The sequence below is a fragment of the Macrobrachium rosenbergii genome, chromosome 1, assembly GCF_040412425.1.
Source record: "Macrobrachium rosenbergii isolate ZJJX-2024 chromosome 1, ASM4041242v1, whole genome shotgun sequence".
NCBI classification, from domain to species: domain Eukaryota; kingdom Metazoa; phylum Arthropoda; class Malacostraca; order Decapoda; family Palaemonidae; genus Macrobrachium; species Macrobrachium rosenbergii.
Window position 1 is genome coordinate 38,390,918 of NC_089741.1, and position 18,464 is coordinate 38,409,381.

The following is an 18,464-nucleotide window of genomic DNA, read 5'->3' on the forward strand; positions in this document are numbered from 1 at the left end:
CTCTATTCAAGGAAAACCCCCCCCATTTAATTGCATAGAAAACATAGAAAAACACTTGAATCCCTATCAGAAACTATGTTGAAAGTCCTCTGAATTAAACACACAAAACCAACCAGAACAGTATTTATAAATGATCTTAGTATGATGAACTGATGGCACTTACCCCCCCTACAGGGGGAACTGTTTTTGGTAGGAGGGTCATTCTCCAACACCGGGTTACATTTGTTTTTGTTTGTTATCATCAGACCCATTTTTCCTATGAACTACTAACTTATTTTAGAAGGGAAATAATTACTGACAAGAATGACTACAAACTGCGAATTTTTTACTTTATCAGTAATTTTATTTCCCTAAATGGCTGGAAAAAAAATAAAATAAAAAACTAAAATTAATACAAATACAATTGAAAATAGAACTAAACATAGCAAATTTAAAAAATATATGTATATTAAAAATGAAAAATACTATAAATGGAATTTAAAAGATATGCATAAAGTAGGTTCTCGGTTTACGTCCAAGATCCGTTCGTACGACAAGGACGTAACCTGATTTATTCCTTAAGTCGAAATTTAAGCAAACGTAACAACATGAATTAGTAAAAAGGAAAAAATAAAAAGAGAAAACAATCCCGGTAAATATCACCCTTACATTTACTGTACAATAAATAAAATAAAACAATTCCCTACCTTTCCTCCTGTGGTTTGGCTTGCATACTGGGCATTGCAAAAGGGGGGGCGAGACAGGCTTGACTAGGCTACCGGGTGGAGGAAGGTACTGGAGATACTGGGGCAGGTGAGTGGAGAGGCAGAACCTGAAGGTGGTGGGGATACTGGGGCAAGGTCGTCTTTCTTCACTTTCACTCCCTTCCCTCTTTTCAAGGTTTCAAAGGAACTTTTAGCCTTCTCCTTATGAATCAGCATTAGGCTAACTGGGATACACCATTGATGCTAGTCTTCCAGCCAAAGCACTAATAATCGTTCCATCTCAGTAATGAAACCACTAGGCTGCTTTGTAATCAGAGTTGATTTCATAGGGGCAGCTCCTTTCACATGTTCAAGTATGCGCTTTTTATTTTTGATGGTCGTTGACACAGTCATACAATTAAATCCAAGCGTGTGGCCAATATTCGATAGTGTTTCACCCTTTTCAGATCGTTTTATTATATCAGCTTCCACTTCCATGGAGTCAGCTTTTCTTCGTAGCACTGCCATCAGAAGATCCGCCTTATGCTTGGGAGCCATACTGCAATTAAAAGTTCCCAAAAAAGCAACACAAATGAGAGAGAGCGAACGAAACACAATGATGGCATAGAACAAGCGAGCGACTGACTCCGTCTTTCCCATATTCTGCCCGCGAGACAACGTTATTTGTCCATTACGCGTGCAAACTAGTTCCCGTGTGAAGTTTGAATTTACGTCCGAATGATGGAACAAGAATTTTTTAATAAATTTATCGGAGATTGTGAGATGTAACCACAAAATGACATAGGTCGCATATGACATAATCCAAGAACCTACTATACTAGAAATAAAAAAATTCACAAGATTAAAAATTAGAAATAAAAAAATTCACAAGATTAAAAATTATAAGTGACTACTGTAAAAGTAAATATAGCAAAAATAAAACTAACAGGAATGAAGATATACCGACCAAAATCAATTAAAAATAATAAATAAACTTGAGAAATAAATGTAAAAAACCCACTATTTTTTAAAAGAGATGTTTGAAAGATGAGCAGGCCCACAATGCTGGAACAAAGGGACACCTGCCATAAGGTCTATCCAGGATATCCATACAAAAACAAACAAGGGCTTTAAAACACATTTCCTCAGTCAACAAACATCTTTATTTACATTCATAAAAACTTGTGAGCCTGAATCTTAGGTACTTACAGTATTTAATACAGGTACAAAATTTATAGTATGAAAAAAAAAATCCAGAGCCGGCGTCCAATTGAAGAACATAACTGTAAGCAACAGATGTTGAAATAAAAAGACTCAAGCAGCAAAATGGCGGACAACGTAATCTACAGACAGAGTAAATAAGTCATCCATCACCTACAGAAAAATGAAAGACTTAACGATGTAAAAACAAAAGACTGAAGCTTGTGCATAATTCAATTTCTTATCTGCTTAAAAAGCTTGCAAAATCACTGAGCCCCTAAAACTAGAGTATGTACACTCTATCTACATTTTTACTGCATAAACCATTAAATGTAAGAATTAAAACCTCGTTTGATGATGGCAAGGCATCCAATACTTGTCCCTAAAACCATCGCTCAACGGCACACCTACATTAAGAGCACTTCAACATCTGAAATTCAAGCACTGTATCTGGCAAAAGTTGAGAAGTTTGAAAGCTTTTAATAATAAATTAGCAAATCTGTAAACCTAATGTCTTTTATGCTAAATGTACTTCCCCGTCCTTCCAAACTTAGCCAATAAGAGACCTCAGAGTTGAAATTCTTGGGAAGCAATGAATTGTATTGTATTATTTTCCTTAATAAATTAAAATAAATTTCAGGGCAAGAAAATGACTTGCAAAGTTCCATTAGTTTACGAAGTAGCAAGAAACTACCACAGAATTAAGAGATCAAGGTGAGTGCAACTCCAGTTGACTGTGATAACTTCCCCTATCTATCTAGGACTCCATTAGTGTTTCATAACATAGTGTAAACTACTTTAAACTTTCAAGACAATTAGTTTGACGATAACAGAAGAAAGACCTCTCCACACACAAATCTAACTTTCCATCAATGAGGTGTGCTTGCCTTGACAAGTTTTACAACACCAAAAGCAAAGCATCTTGCCAAATCGGATATTTTCCCTGCATGGCGCACGGATCTCCTTAACCCATTCAAAAGACCTAGTCAATCCCCTTGTCAAACTCTTGAAATCACAAGTACCAAGTGCATTTAATGGTTTATTCAATAACTCATTCACAATGTGATGTACAGCGTGTCACGAAATGACGTACAAATTCACCAAAGGAATTGAATTGCAGTTTATAAATTCACTAAAAACAGATGGCCATTGGGCAGTGTTTGAAAAATCACGCGAGCTACTAGGCAGTGTTTGAAAAGTACAAAAATCTGCGCAATATGTACTCCACATAATACAACAATTCAAGATTTCAATCACACATTGCACACCATTATCATGACGTAGTTTCAACAGACAACCGAGTTAAAATCCACTGCACAGAAAAACCTTCAGATACAAGCAAGGTTCACTTAGTAATTAAGTTATACAGTACAGTCCTCTTAAAATTTAACAAAACCAGGGATTTCACGATGCTAATACTACACCTACAGGCGGTCCCTGGTTGTCGGCGGGGTTCCGTTTCCGAGGGTGTGATGATAACAGAAAATCGCCGCTAACTGAAAATCGGCGATTTTCAGCCCTTTTTTGGCGATTTTCGGGGGTTATCGGCACCGAAAAGCGCTGATTTTCAGTTACCGGCGCCTCTGTTAGGTATGTATTGGTGCCAATACCCAATTATCGGCGCCGATAATCGGAAATCGGCAATTTTCGGCGCCAAAAATTGACAATTTTCGTCGCTAGAAAAGCGCCATAAAACTGGATCGCTGTTAACCAAGCCGCCGTTAACCAGGGACTGCCTGTACTTATATTCCTCAATAGCAGAACTAAGAGTAGCACACAAAAGATGACCGCTGCAAAAATACTGTAAAATCGGGTTTATTATTAAAATGGTATTGCAGCTACACCGAACAACACTGGCAGAATCAAAAATTGTCAAACATAACATTATTGCCAAATACTTTCCTTTCGAAAGTTCATTCATCAAACCTTTTTCCCGTATGTATTAAAGTTAAAATAAGTAAACTTCCTTGACATTAAAACACTTTTTCTTTTTTCCCGCACAAAACAATAACCATTAAGAATAGAGCAGTTACATTAGTGGTAAGGTATATTTAAATTTTGCAAATAAATATGGGAAGTTAGACTGAAAGCTGATTATATGCTTTAATGATATGTAAAACAACAACATTTTTTCCAATCAATTATCAATTTCTAACTGTTCTCTAATAACTCCCCTTACCTCTCACAATTTACAATAAACACTGTGAAGATTAATATGCTTTAAGTGGTCCTTCTTTTGACAGCATCATTTGAACACTTGTAAAATACCTCACAGAAGGAGAGATGTGGAAACTGAATCTGTCTAAAGAATACAGAGATATACACTTGGGCATATTAACTGGAGCCATACAGCAAACTGAGCATTCAGACTTGCTAGTTAATCCTACAGCCAAAGTCTTAACCATTTCTGAAAAATTTTAAGCTCTTGAACATCAAATACAGTACTCGCCAAAGCCCTAACTCGCAAGTGCTCGTATGAAAACAAATTAAGCTCTATTTTCTTAATAACCAAAAACAAAAACAAAAAGTACTTAAGGTTAGAAACTGTATACATCTGAACTTCCACGATTTACAAAACTTGTTTGTGCATGCAAAATTGAGATAAAAAAATGGTAACAACGAAAGACAATGCTAAGACCAAAATTAATCACAGAGTGATACAACTAACTGGATTACAAAAACATCATACAATACTACAGTACAGCAATACTACAAATAAAATTGCTAATAAACTTACTTTACTCGTTTTCAAGGAGAGAAAAATTACAAGATATCTGAAAGCCTCCAACACAATACTGATATTCGAGATAAAATACAAGATAAAACAAAATACACATTCATGGGAGACGTGTGAAGGCCGATATACAAATAACATTATGCAAAAGGAAGCGGTAGCATCAGTACCGAAAACCCGCCAATTAAAGATCCCAAAAACTACAACTTTTCATAATAAACTTTAGGTTCAAGAACTTCCCCATTTACACATTCATTAAGTTTTATAACAGGAAACTTGGAGAACCATACAAAAGCAGTATGAAACTGACGTCTAGAAAACTGCACAGGTTTCAGAAATACAGAAAACATATGCAGTTATCTCAGACAATAAGTGTACATTGGTATCAGTTTATAAAAAACCTTACTTTCACAGTAATTCAAAACAAAATGTACGAAGCCTTCATATAAGAAAAGTTTTCATTGTCAGTGATGTACACTGATTCAAGCCATGGTTCCTTATTTTTCTCTTAATCAATCACATATACACAGCAGAGAAAAAATAAACTGTGGCTTTATTTTAAACAAGTAAAATGAACAAGCTATGGAGAACATCAGTCCTTCATACAACGCAATCAAGATGGAAATAACGGAAGTGCTTTTTATATTATATTTATATGACTGCCATCTAGGTCTCAAGTTTTGATTACAATTTCAGAAACAAATCTGAATGGTCTTTCTCACATACTGAATGTGGAACAATTACACCAGACAATCCCTCTGAAATCTACCTCTTAACATATTTCCTGACCATTTAAATGCATTCCACAAAATCAAAACTGTGATAACTAAGCAAAACTATGAGCAAACTTTTTTTGTCACGAAAATGCAACAAGTTAACCTAAAATGAGTATACAGTAACTGGCTAAATATAAGGGGAACCTTCTCAGAAAATGAAGGAAAACCATGTTTCTACTGCAATCACAGTAAACAATTTCATTCAGAACCAAATACAAAATGGGAGGTGGGAAGAAATAAACTAAACAGTTTTTGCAACATAACTGAACCTACATGTTCTAACTGTGTTGCAAGAGGGGAAAAATGAGCATGGACTTACTTGGTAAAGTTGGAAACACTACAGTTTACCAAAAACGAAATGACAAGATAAACCTGTGCATCCAACTTCAGGCCTCTCACCACAACCAGGATCCTCAGACTGACACAAATTGTGTCAGCTGAGTGCAGTCCTTGAGAGGTAATTCAATGTAAATAATTTTACACCTAAAAATTGTACGTAGAAACAAAAATAAATTAAGGCCTCAAAAGTTTAACCACTAAAATTTCACGAACGTTCCTGGTAAAAATCTACGGCAACGGAAAATCAACACAGAAAACCAGAATAAGCAACTGTTCAGATCTGCGAAAACCCAGGAGTGAGAAACATATACAAAGCAAGGGCTTTGAAACCCTACTGAAAATCTAACAAAACATACAAGGCCACATCAAGTGAAAAATACTTTTAGTAAACTACAAATGGATAGTATATAAAAACCCAAGGAAAATTATTACAAACCAAGCTAAAAGTATGCATATATTGCAACTCAATGCAACTAAAAGCTCTTGTTACTTTATCATGACTAACGCAGGTTTAGTTTCACTTTTAGCTAGTATGCATTAATCTGAAAAATCCTTTTAGATAATCCACAAGGAGATTTTCGTAAACTGCAATGCTGCTCTGAAATGACAAATCTTTAATAAATTTATATTTTTCCTAACATACAAACCTGAGGTCTTTACATATGGGGATAACTTTCGGCGAAGCTAGAAAGCCCGGCCATTAAACTTTTGCAAGGCAGCTATGGAACCAGTTACCTATGATAGGGGTTGGAAGTACCCCCCCACCCAACCGGTATGCATTCAATCTCCTCAGTTTACCTTTTGCCCCAGGTAAAAGAATATTGGGGGGGGGGGGGGAAGAGGTGGGCTCTTATGTAAAGACCTCAGGTTTGTATGTTAGGAAATATACAAATCAAGTAAAAATGTGTCATTTGTTCCTACACGAATACGAACCAAGTGATACTGGAGCCGAGAAATATGTACCACATAATTTGCAGAGACTGGACGATGTGAGGAAATAAAAACGAATTACTGGTTTTTCCACTAGAGAATTAAATATCTATAGTTATTCTTTTTAGTCTCAATCTGCAAGATATTACTGTCAAACAGCAATCAACATCAATATGAATGTCTAAATTAACTGAAATGCCATTTTAAAAAACGACATTTTTACAGTACTTTCTAATACTGTATCTGGATAATCGATATAGCACGAGCAGAGGACGGAATTGTGACAATTTACCAGAACTTGTAAATATCTGGAGAGTAACTATCTGGAGGCGATCTGTAGTGGAGAAACAAACTTAGGTGCCAAGCATTCCCAGAACGACCAAAGCTACATCTTGATACGTCTATAAACACTATGTTTGTACTCTAGAAACTTGTACACTAAAACATCCGACATTCTACACCTGGGCAGGGACAAGATTCAAAGATTATGTAACAGCAATCTACAATCTGTTTGCTGATGAAAGCGTAGCACTGTATAAAATTTTGTATCTTTATGAAGGAACAACCGATAAGGCATCCTACAACAAATCCATTAGTATGCATACACTTTTCAATGGTGTTTTGGTTATAAGTAACACCATTCATAATTCAGGAGAGGCTAGTGGGATATATATACTGGTGCTGAAGGACAGCACAACGAAGCAACTCATAAGAAAGCTCTCAAAGATCCAAAAAGATCATTTGTAAGTCACAAGGTGTGTACTTTGCTCTTAAATCATGATATTTTGGATAACAATCTTCGTTCATAAGATATCAAAATTCAAGAGTTCATTACAAACCATAACAAAAGCAGGAGGGTGGAGGCAGAAATATTCTATCTAATCAAGTCGGGTTACTGAGGATTTTCAGTCTCAAAATGTGTGCGTTTCACAAAACTCCCCAGCGTCCAGGTTTTAGAGGTCTTTAAGCAGTAACGTCTTGAAGCAGCAGGAGCAGATCACAAAGCCATCTGCATGTGATATCTATGGTTTCCAACCTCTTCTAGTTTGGAAATAACATAAAACAGACTTTCCTTGGCTTGTACAAAAGTCTACTAAATAAAAAATGTCTACCTCTTCAAGCAAACAAAAATTGTGGCCTTGCAACATACTGAAAGGAAATAAAACGAAGCTAAAACTCACATCGTGAACATATCACGTTTGACATTCCCAAACAAAATGTATATCAAAAACGAGGGAGGAAACAGGGAAAATATAAAAATGAATAAATTAGTACATACTGCTCTTTCTTGAAAATAATCAAAAACCTAGAGGAGGGGCATTGCTTTGGTGCATTAGATTCAAATACAATATTTCTTTAAAATGCTTCTCTATCCCATCGACAACAACAATTTCATCGGAGCTAAAATTTATGAGTATTACCAAAATTATAATTACTGAAAGATAAGGTTAATGCATTAAGTCTTACCATGTCTTTAAACAAAAATAATTCATTGTTAACTGAATAACTATAAAATTGGCATTGTAATTCTACATTGTGCCAGCAAAAATATTTTCACTAACTCTATACTTTCATCATATGTATCTCTTATTTAAGGAAATAATTAAGTGAAAGGTCAGCTTTGTTTTAAAAAATTAAAGACAACATGCTAAAAACCATTCAGATTAAATATTAAAATGTTCAGTACAGCAACAAGTATTCGGAGCCCTTATGAACTCAACTTGCACTTGTTGATATACAATATTCTCAACTTCCGACTTTTACGTAGTCATTTATCATCAATAGTATAAAGCATTTATTCACAAAAATTTTCTTCACTTAACAAAAATATCAAAACCAAGTATGTACGGAATTTCCGAGTGTCACAACTGAATTTTTCTGTCATCAATTCTGCCATTTAAATAAAATTCATGTATCTGGCCAAGTTTATCATTATTAAAGCAAAACAAAAAATAAAAAAGTTTTCAAACGTACCCAATAGGAAAGTGAAAGGATGCAAACTTGGATATTTGCTCAAAATAAGCTTTTGACATAAATACGAAATTGTTTTAAAATCAAACATGACATACAAATTTTGGAAAATCTGGTACTATTAATGTCACAAAGAATCCTACTTGACAGACTATGCAGGACCTACCTATTTCAACATACAGCTTTTACAATCTAGCAATAAAAACCATGGAAGTTTACACAGTTCGCTTCAAATCAGCCGTGACGATGACTTAAACTTGATTTCTATCTCGTGAAACTTGCAGCAACCAAAAATAATGAAATGCATGAGTCTGAGTAATTCATGTCAATATCCAGTCAAAAATAATTAAGCCATTTCCATTTTTCAATTTCTAAGATAGCAATAAACAATAATTTCTTTGATACAAAGCCTTACTATACAAACGCTAAGTGAAACATCTGCGCACTAATGTGTAAGTTTCCTCGGGGACTGAAGGGTGGCATTTTATACAAAATGCAAGATGGATTGTAAGTCAAAGAGAACATGCATACACTGATAACAAATGATGATCCAATGAGCAGACTTAAAGTGGCATATCCCCAATACTGGAACAAAAAAAAAAAAAAGGCCACTCGGTGATATGAATACTGTTTTTATATCAAGAAAATGAGACCAAGGGTACATTACAGAATGGCCCTGTACGATTTACCCAACTTCAAAATGGCCACAGGATGTAAGAATTTCCTTTTAGCCAAAAGCAAGAATTTAAGCACCTACTCATACCATTTGATTTGTATTTCACAAGATGATGATAAATATATTGAGAAAATATTGCCAAAAGGTATTACTGTATGGATATGTGACTTAGGTTCTGCATTCAGGAAATACAAACACCACTGTAATATTCACAAAACCTAAAATGATTTACAAAGAAATTCTACACCTGGGTTTAATTAAGTTAACAAAAACGCAGTTATTGCTGGGTCTTACTTACAGACGAAACAAAGTACAATACACTTTACTAACCGGTCTTAATTATACAAATAGTGTCAGACAGATTGACCAAGTTTTTAGAGGGACAGACAATATGGACGGATGTTTCTTTCTAGAGGCTTGAACATAACCTATTACATCTGCATGTAATTCAATTACATGGAAGATAAATGACAAGGTTTACTGTTTGCTCTCAAAAACGGAGGAGAGAGGGAAAAATTCCTAAACAAAATATCTGCAATACAAACTGTCAAGTAAACGACAAATAAGAAAAATCTAAAACCTAACAAATTCATAAAATAACCAAACTGTTCATGTTAATGTTCTCTCAAAAATGAGGAAATGATCATGTTACACTTCTCTCTTGACCACTTAGTGGTTAAGTGGAGAAACACTTTTACAGGTTCTTTCATTCCTCCTACGATTTATTATACAGGAAGAGAGCATTTAGTACTGATAGCTTTTCATAAAACAAATTTAAAATACAAACTTTTATGACAATTATCTTATGTCCAAGCAGAAAATCCTCGATACTGAATCTTCTCTTACAAATAAAATCACACTGTACACTGCACATTAACATGTACAAACAGTCAAAGAGATCAAATGCAGCATCATGTCAATGTTACTTCAACATTCTTCAGCCACTCACATACCCTTTATAAACTACATTCTAAAAAGGTCATGTATTGTACACAATCACTAATAAAAATGAAAAATCAGTGAAAACATTAAAGAACTTGAAAGACAAACAAATACACATTAAAGATTATGTCTAAATCACCTTCTGCTGTGTCTCTCTTTTGTGACCAATTTATACCAGCCTGGATCTCTTCGATTCTGAAGAGCTTCCTGAATCATTTCATCTGGAGAAGGAGTATCAAATCTGAATATTTTGAACGGCACTTGAATGACTTTCTCTGTTAAGCGCTTGATTTTTGGCGAATGCGGGGCATTCACTATCACTCGCCCAAATGACGAAGGCTTTCGTTTCCAAAGTGTTGCGTCGTATTGGAAGGGGCATACCTGGATGTCAATAACCAGATCATTCGACTGTTCAGCAGTTTCCATATCAGGTTCTTCCTCAACCTCAGGCTTCAAAAGTGCCGAGAGCAAATCAATGTCTCCGTTGATGTCAACTTCTTCTTCCTGTTTCAGTAAAGTCTCTAAACATTCCTTTTCTGGTAAACCACCATGCGGAACAACGTGCTCAAACCCTGGAGGTGGTTTCAAACCTGGTTTTGGCTGTGGAAATGGGGGTATATGAAAACCTACTTTGGAATCTATACTTCCTGTAGACAGTGCCAGTTTTTCTAGTGAAGAAAGAAACATCTGATCACCGAATGGACGATTAAAACCACTCATTCCCAGAAAACTAGACACAGGGGAATCTGAAGACAATTTATTTAAATCCAATGGCAACATTGGAGGCGTTCCAGAGATGGCAATACCGTGTGTTTCCTGACTGCTAAAACCTCCAATCATCTCCGGCATAGAATTCGACTCGCCAACTTTAACTAAAGTATTCTCATTCCCCTGATTAAGCTTCCCCCTTTTGCCCATTTCCAAAGGTGGTACTGAAGTTATTGACAAGCTGTTGCTTCCTAGATAAGTACTCGCCAATGTGGATAAACTTGGACTACCACTCGCAACGCTGGAATTCTCTGAACACTTGATGTCTACTGGACTACTGTTACCCAAGCATAATGCTTTACCAGGTTCAGGCACAGAAGACGAAAGGGGTTTAGCGCTTCCTAAAGACGTAGCTGCAAGCACAGATAAAGACGAACCAGTGCTCTTTCCATTAAAATTCGGATCATTTCCACATATGTTTGAACCTGCCAGTGATGATAAACTTTTTGGACTACCCACAGCACTAAAGTTCAATGAATTTGGACTATTTACTGTATTAAGTTTTGGAATTGAAAACTGGATTCCAGGACTTCCAACACCTCCTTTTGCAAATACTGTCAAGCTAGGGCTATTGTTTTCATTACAAGAGTCTGCCAACTGCGACAAACTGGGTCCTTTCACTCCCAAATCAGGCTGGGACTTGCTCCCAGTCAGATTTGAATTTGCCAACTCACACAAACTGGGCCCTTTCACCCCTACATCAGACTGGGACTTGCTTCCAGTCAGATTTGAATTTGCCAACTCCGACAAGCTGGGTCCTTTCATTCCCAAACCCAGCAGGGGCTTGCTTCCAGTCAAACTTGAATTTGCCAGCTCAGACAAGGAGGGCCCTTTACTCTCGCTTCCTGATTGAAATTGAATTCCACTTGATTTCGGAGAGACTGATACCCTAAGCCCACTATTATCACAAGAGGTTACGATTCCTGTCTCACTGTTGTCAATCACTCTGAACGGTTGTGGCTGTGGACCTGTTTTGTTGCTATTCACATCAATGCCAAACGGCACTTTTAAACTAGGTATCTGAAAAGCCCCTGGTCCTTCACAAGATTTAGAGGCACCGACTAACGGTGGAATTTGTAACGTAGGTACAGAGAATTGTAAAGATGCCAAACTAGAATTAGACACAGCAACGGGTGACGACTGCATATTAAAATTCAAGCTATTGAGTAAATTTTCCTTGAGGCCACCCTCAGGGAGTTCAACTGTGTTTGCTGGAAGTTCATTTACAGGCTGGGAATGCACCATGCAAGCCTCCAGGGATTTGTCCACATCTTTATCGAAATCCTGATTTGCAATATCAACAACCATATCCTGACTATCTTCACTGAGATCTTGACTGCTATCTCCCATAACATCCTGACTGTCACCACTTGTGGTGACAACTGAATCTTCACTACACTGACTTTCATTCCTGTTTCGAAAATATCGGGCCTTCTCTTCCTCTCTTTTCTGTCGCGAACGTTTCCTGAGAATGTCGCTCAACCAATCTCGAATTATCCTATGCAAAGGGAGCCTGTCTAAAGTCTTGTTTTCTACAATAATCGCAGAACTGTGGCAATACGAGCTTGGCAACTGATAATGAACTAATACGTTGTCACCTTACCTCGTAAAATTGATTGCAGTCAGGGAAGCGAGTTACATAGCACAATAATTAACAGGGACAGCACCAGCACAGCCAGAGCAGGTTACCAAAACAGTTCATGGAAGAGAAAAAGAGAAAACTTGTGTTAAGCAATCCAATACAATTACTATAACTCGTAAGCTGTTATTTCATATTTTAATTACATTTTTATCTATTTATTAATTTGTTAAAATTATCTGTTTTTCTATTAACTGATCTCCTCTTTCTATATTCCCCATTACCTCTTATTACTTCTTTTGAATGAACATCATATTCTTTGGAAGCTTGAATTTCTAGTCTATAGCCCCCGTGGGCTTGTTCTATATGAATAGGGTTCATCTTTTGAATATAATAATAATAACAATGAATAGCTCACATTACATTATAAGACAATATGAGTAAGTAAATACAACTAGATCACAATATAGTAAATTTGCAGCAGTATTCAAGTCCTGAAACATTTACAAATACTGTACTGTACATAAGAGAAGGATACAAAAATACAGTGAGACATTTTTGTTTTCTACAAATTGTATCAACTGAATGGTGACATTACTGTACAATAAATCTATTGGTAAATTAACAGTCACAAACAGAAATGAATAGTAACTCCAATGGATTACTACTGAAATACAAAATTCCCTTGTGCAACAATATGTGGCATACATATAACTCTCATCACTCACTCTAGTTGTATACATAATACAGTTAATGATTCTGGTGTAGATATTTTTTAAAATTTAATGATTCTGGTGTAGATATCTTTAAATAAAAAAAACATTGCTGGCATCAGTAAGAGTAACTTGGAAGAGAAACACTGCTCAGAATTATAAATGATGAAATCAAGTAAAAAATTATCCAAGGCAAAGACTGGGTCAATTATTAACAGAATATCAATTTTATTTTACTATTAATTACTTATGGGCAGCTAAGTAGACAGCTTCATTATTATATATGATGGTTTTTTTTCAGAATATGTATTAGTTCTGCAACATCTAGTCCACTTATCCACAAGTTCTTGACCCGAAACAAAGGTCTATACTTCTTTAAAGTGATTTTACACCTGCCTTTTTAAAGTTCATACTAAGACACTTTCAAACTTCAAATCTCTAACAAATGAAACTCAACCTTAACCATTTTCTTACATAACCTGCTGCTAAGTGCGGTGGGTGTTAAATGTTATTTTCAATTAGCCATGAACGTTTTCGTGATGCTTACTGGCCTTTAAATGAACTCCTCTTCCTAACGAAAATTTAGGAATTGTTTGTAAAGCTTCCTATACTAAAAATGTGACCTTAATGATACACGTTTCAGTCCTTTAGTTCAACCATTCTGAATTACTGTTCTCCTGAATGATTTTCAGCTGTAGTCTCTGAACCTTTGTTCTTCCAAAATGTAATTACATTACTACTGGAGATTTTTTTTAGAACTTTTACTTTTGCTATAAATAAATGGTTCTTAGCAAATGAAACTCCTTTCTAATACAGTACTACAGAGGAATATTACTAAAAAACATTTATTAAATTACCTTCAAAAGCTTGTTTTCTTTTTCCAGGACATTCTCTTGGTATCGAAGTTTCCCGCCCACTAAGCCACTGCACAGCGGTTTTCACATCAAACTTACTGTTGATTATTGCTTGCACCATTTCCTCTCTTGTAAAATCTCTGCCTGCAACACTAGCAAGTTCATCCACGAGAGGACCTAAACGTATCTTTTGAATGGAAACAAACAAAGAAATTAGTAATAAAAACTTAAATGTTTTATAAAACATATATCACCTTAGAATTGCTAAATCACCATGTGAAATTTTTCTTATTGGTGTATAGTGTTTAAGGTTTTAAAAAATGAGCCATCAGTTCTTATGTACACTGTATTCAAAATATGTTTGCAATAAGTGATCTTCCATTTTATCATTCTGGTTGTCTATAACCATATTTGCAATATCACTGATACTTCAATTACCAATTTAAGAACAAAAAATAGTAAACTTAGCTATCAGCAACAACAAATATTGTGTTATTCTAATTTCAGTACTTGCATATGCTAAATCTGCCTCAATAAATTACACAGGTACCTTCTCTCTCTCTCCAGCCACTACTTTTCCTGTATACCTTCTAATGGGAACAGTACAATTAAGGGCATTTTTACCTCATCGACGTCCTCCTCATCTACTGCCATCTCTCCTCCACCCGTGGCAGAATAACTATCGGCGTCACTCATTTTTGCTAATTTTCCTTTGTACCTGCAAGATATTGAACATCAGTCATGATTGCACTATCTATACATGCAACCCACATTCTACATTTTTTTCAAATTACCATATGTAAACTAAAACCTTTTTAATCAAACGTTTAACAGCTATGAATCAATCACTTTCAACGATGCCATTGTTTGGTCTCAAGCTGCAGACTCGTACCAAACATTCGCGATCCACCGACAGGTTCTGGAACTTGACCTCGCGAATGTTTGAGGTACCACTGTAGAACTGTCTAGGTAAGTTTGTGGAGCAGTGGGTCAATGCATTCTAGTCTGAAGCTTTGAAAACTGAGTCCTTAGGCTATGAGAAGAGAAAAGAACAGAGCTAATGAGACATCACAGGCTATTGCCTATGGCTGATCGCACTTTTAGATGTTGATTTACTAAAAAAAAAAAAAAATAAATAAAAATAAAAAGTGTTGCAAATAGTAAGCCTTCCCGTCTTATAATACAGGCCTAAGACAAGCCCAAGATCGCTGACCTAGGCAAACCTGTGGGTAAAACTTGAAACCACTACCGCGACCTGGTTCCCGCCAGCTGCTGACCAGAATATTTACCACCTTTTGTCCATGTTTTTGTTTACGTTTATGGTACTTACCACTAATGTTTTGTTTTACATTCATTCCCAAGGGGATGGTAAAAAACACGGATCCCATTTTGAATGTAAACTGGTAGTTTACCAGGCAGAACTAAGTATTAGCTCCACGTCAGGTATTACCTTGGAAATTGACTTTTTCTATAGTATTTTGGTTACTTATCAAGAATTTACTATTGTTTTTGGTCGCTCGGCTGTAATCAACCTTTAATTAACCTCAGGACTATAGTTTTGCGATCTCACATGCGCAGTGTTATAGGGGAACTTTTGGTAAAATGTGGTTTCCTTCACCGGGGTTCCGTGGAGCCCCCTGGGCTAAGTAACACAGCCTACTAGGTTAGGTTAGGTAGGGTACATTAGGTTAGTATGGTTCCTTTTCATAATAGATTTCCCTAGCCAATCCCTTCTCAAATGTATGGCTCCCAAATGCCTCTCATATTCGCGGAGCCGTTCCATGCAGTCAGTGCGGAGCTAATAATTAGAAATACCATTTACCAAACCGGAGGGACGCAGTAGTAGACTCCAGTTCTACCCGTAAAGTTACCAAAATCTACCTTATACAAAGCTAGCCTAGGGTAGTTTGCAGAACGACGGGATTACCTCCGAACGGACGCTTAGCCTAGTTCTTCAGGCCATACCTCCCCTAGCCAGGTCAGGGCACGGCGGCCAGAGTAAGGTCTGGTTAGGTCAGGATACGGCATTCAAGGTAAGGTCAGGTTAGTTTTCGTCTGCGGAACCTGTTCTCGTTGTTGTACACACGGCCATAAGCAACAATTAATTACGACCCCGAATTCGAGACAAGGGCCGAGGCTTGGGCCTTAGCTACCACTGACTGAGGAACCAAGAGGCTTCTAGCGTAAGCACAGCCTATTTATTCCTTTTAATACCCGTCATTTAGCCTTAATTACCATGCGCGAAGACCTAATATGTGTTAATGGAAGCCCATGAAAACCGTAACCTTGACCAACATAGGAAAACTCGGTAGCTGTAATCATAACCCCGATCTTACCTTTACGTTTATCTGCCCCATATAACACTTTAAAGCCGGTCGATCTACGTTACCTTTACAGTCGATATCGACGTCGACGTTACTACATCTTGGAAACAACGATCACCTTGACACTCGACGTTAATGATCACTTTCCAAAGAAGTTCTCAAGGTCCTCCGATGTATCAGTCATGTTTACATCCTCAGATCGTACTACGCCATTCGCTGCGTCCGGTTCGTCGACGTAAATAACTTTATGTTACCCTTTTTAATAGTTGTCTTAATCTAAATACAATCGCCATGAATAATTAAAAATAGCAAAACTATTTTCTTTTAAAAGTTAAATTTTATAATTTTATTCTAAAATTGAAAATATCACCGATAATACAGATGCGTAGTAATCACAAGCCAGAGCCAATGACATTCAGACGCTGCCTGCTGTTGCTACATTTCGCGCGGTAATTCAATGAACAGAGAAAATGTCAACATTTTATTTATAGATTTGATTTGGTCATGTAAACATTAATGTTCAACATACAGGTTTGGGATAGATGACAGAATATTATTTTAGGCCATAAAGATCTGTTGGTAAATGGCAAAACCTTAGTGGCAAAACCAATTAATGGTTGTTTACAAGAACAAGCTAAGATGCGTTTGTTCCATCCCGTCTGTCAAATACTTCTTACTACGATAATCGTACTTATCATCTTGCATACGTTAATAACGCAAAAAGCTTAGAAAATAACAAACAAATAGCAAATGAACAAACAAAGAAAATGTTTGCGTAATACACAGCAAATGATAAATATGGCTGGAAACTTTGGGCTCAAAACGAGGTACTTCAGCAGACTTCACTTGAGGCTAAATCTTAGATTGCATTTGGGGGGGGGGGTGTGGAACGGGTCATTGACCCAAGGCGTCCAGTAATTTTGGTAAGAGGTGAAAGGGTACGAGAGGCTTGGTATAGGCCCCTGGATTCAACATTTCTCCTGTAATTGCTTTACAAGACTTGAAAATTGCGTAATTGTTTAGACTCCAACCATTACGGTGAATCCTGACACTTGATTCACATATAACTAGTCATATAAAAGCCAATGGATTTAAATATAGACTTATTCAAATTCATTAGTAATGATTTTTGAATGGTTAACCGTAAGCCTCTGTTATGTAAACTATGAAACAGCCTCAAAGATTTGTAGAAAAGATCCTTCACGTATTGAAGTAACGAGCGTAGGGAGGAGGCTATTTATAGGCCTATACCTTTTTTTTTTTACCTCGGAGCACCAAGTGTCTGCGGAATCTCTCTCTCTCTCTCTCTCTTTAAATTTAAGAGCGAATGGAAGAGGTTATTTGTAGGCCTATACGTTGCTTTTGAATTTGAATTGAATTTGAATTTGAATTTACCACAGTGTGGAATCTCTCTCTCTCTCTCTCTCTTCTTTAAATGAGCGTAGGAACAGGCTGTTTGTAGGCCTAAGCATTCCTTTACCTCGAAGCACCAAGTATCTGAAGACAGTGGAATCTCTCTCTCTCTCTCTCTCTCTCTTTAAACAATAAGCAAGAGAATGAAGTGTTAGGCGTCTCGTTAATGAGTAAAATTACAGCATGATTATATGCAATGGAAGATCACAGAGTGATGACCATTATATTCTAAGAATTGAAAAGTTTGCATACTATACGAAGGTTGATGTAAAATAGATTGTTATGACTGTTTCATTGCCTCATTAGGATATGGAAGCATTAAAAAAACGAGGACATTATTGTAATTTCCTAGCATCCCGCAGGGGGAGGGGTTAGTACCGTAAGTGCACTTCACATGCTGCACTGTAGGCATTACTGAAAGGTGTTTGAAGCGTCCCTTCGGCTCCTAGCTGCACCTACTTTTTAGCGTTTTACTTTGCAATCCCTCTTCCTTTCTTCAACCTTGCTGTCCAACACCTCTAACTAACATTTCTTAGTGAAATCGTAGGATTTTCTCCCAGTT

General features: G+C 36.5%; 1 protein-coding gene across 1 annotated transcript; it reads right to left on the reverse strand.

Moving 5' to 3' along the window:
* Positions 1 to 1,823: 1,823 nt before the first annotated feature.
* Positions 1,824 to 16,714, reverse strand: LOC136852594 (uncharacterized). Its single transcript, XM_067127499.1, has 4 exons — positions 16,555 to 16,714; positions 14,790 to 14,883; positions 14,169 to 14,352; positions 1,824 to 12,617 (listed from the first exon to the last, which is right to left on the reverse strand). The coding sequence occupies exons 2-4, from the start codon at positions 14,859 to 14,861 to the stop codon at positions 10,387 to 10,389; spliced, it is 2,487 nt and encodes an 828-aa protein (XP_066983600.1). The 5' UTR covers positions 14,862 to 14,883; positions 16,555 to 16,714; the 3' UTR covers positions 1,824 to 10,386.
* Positions 16,715 to 18,464: the final 1,750 nt, after the last annotated feature.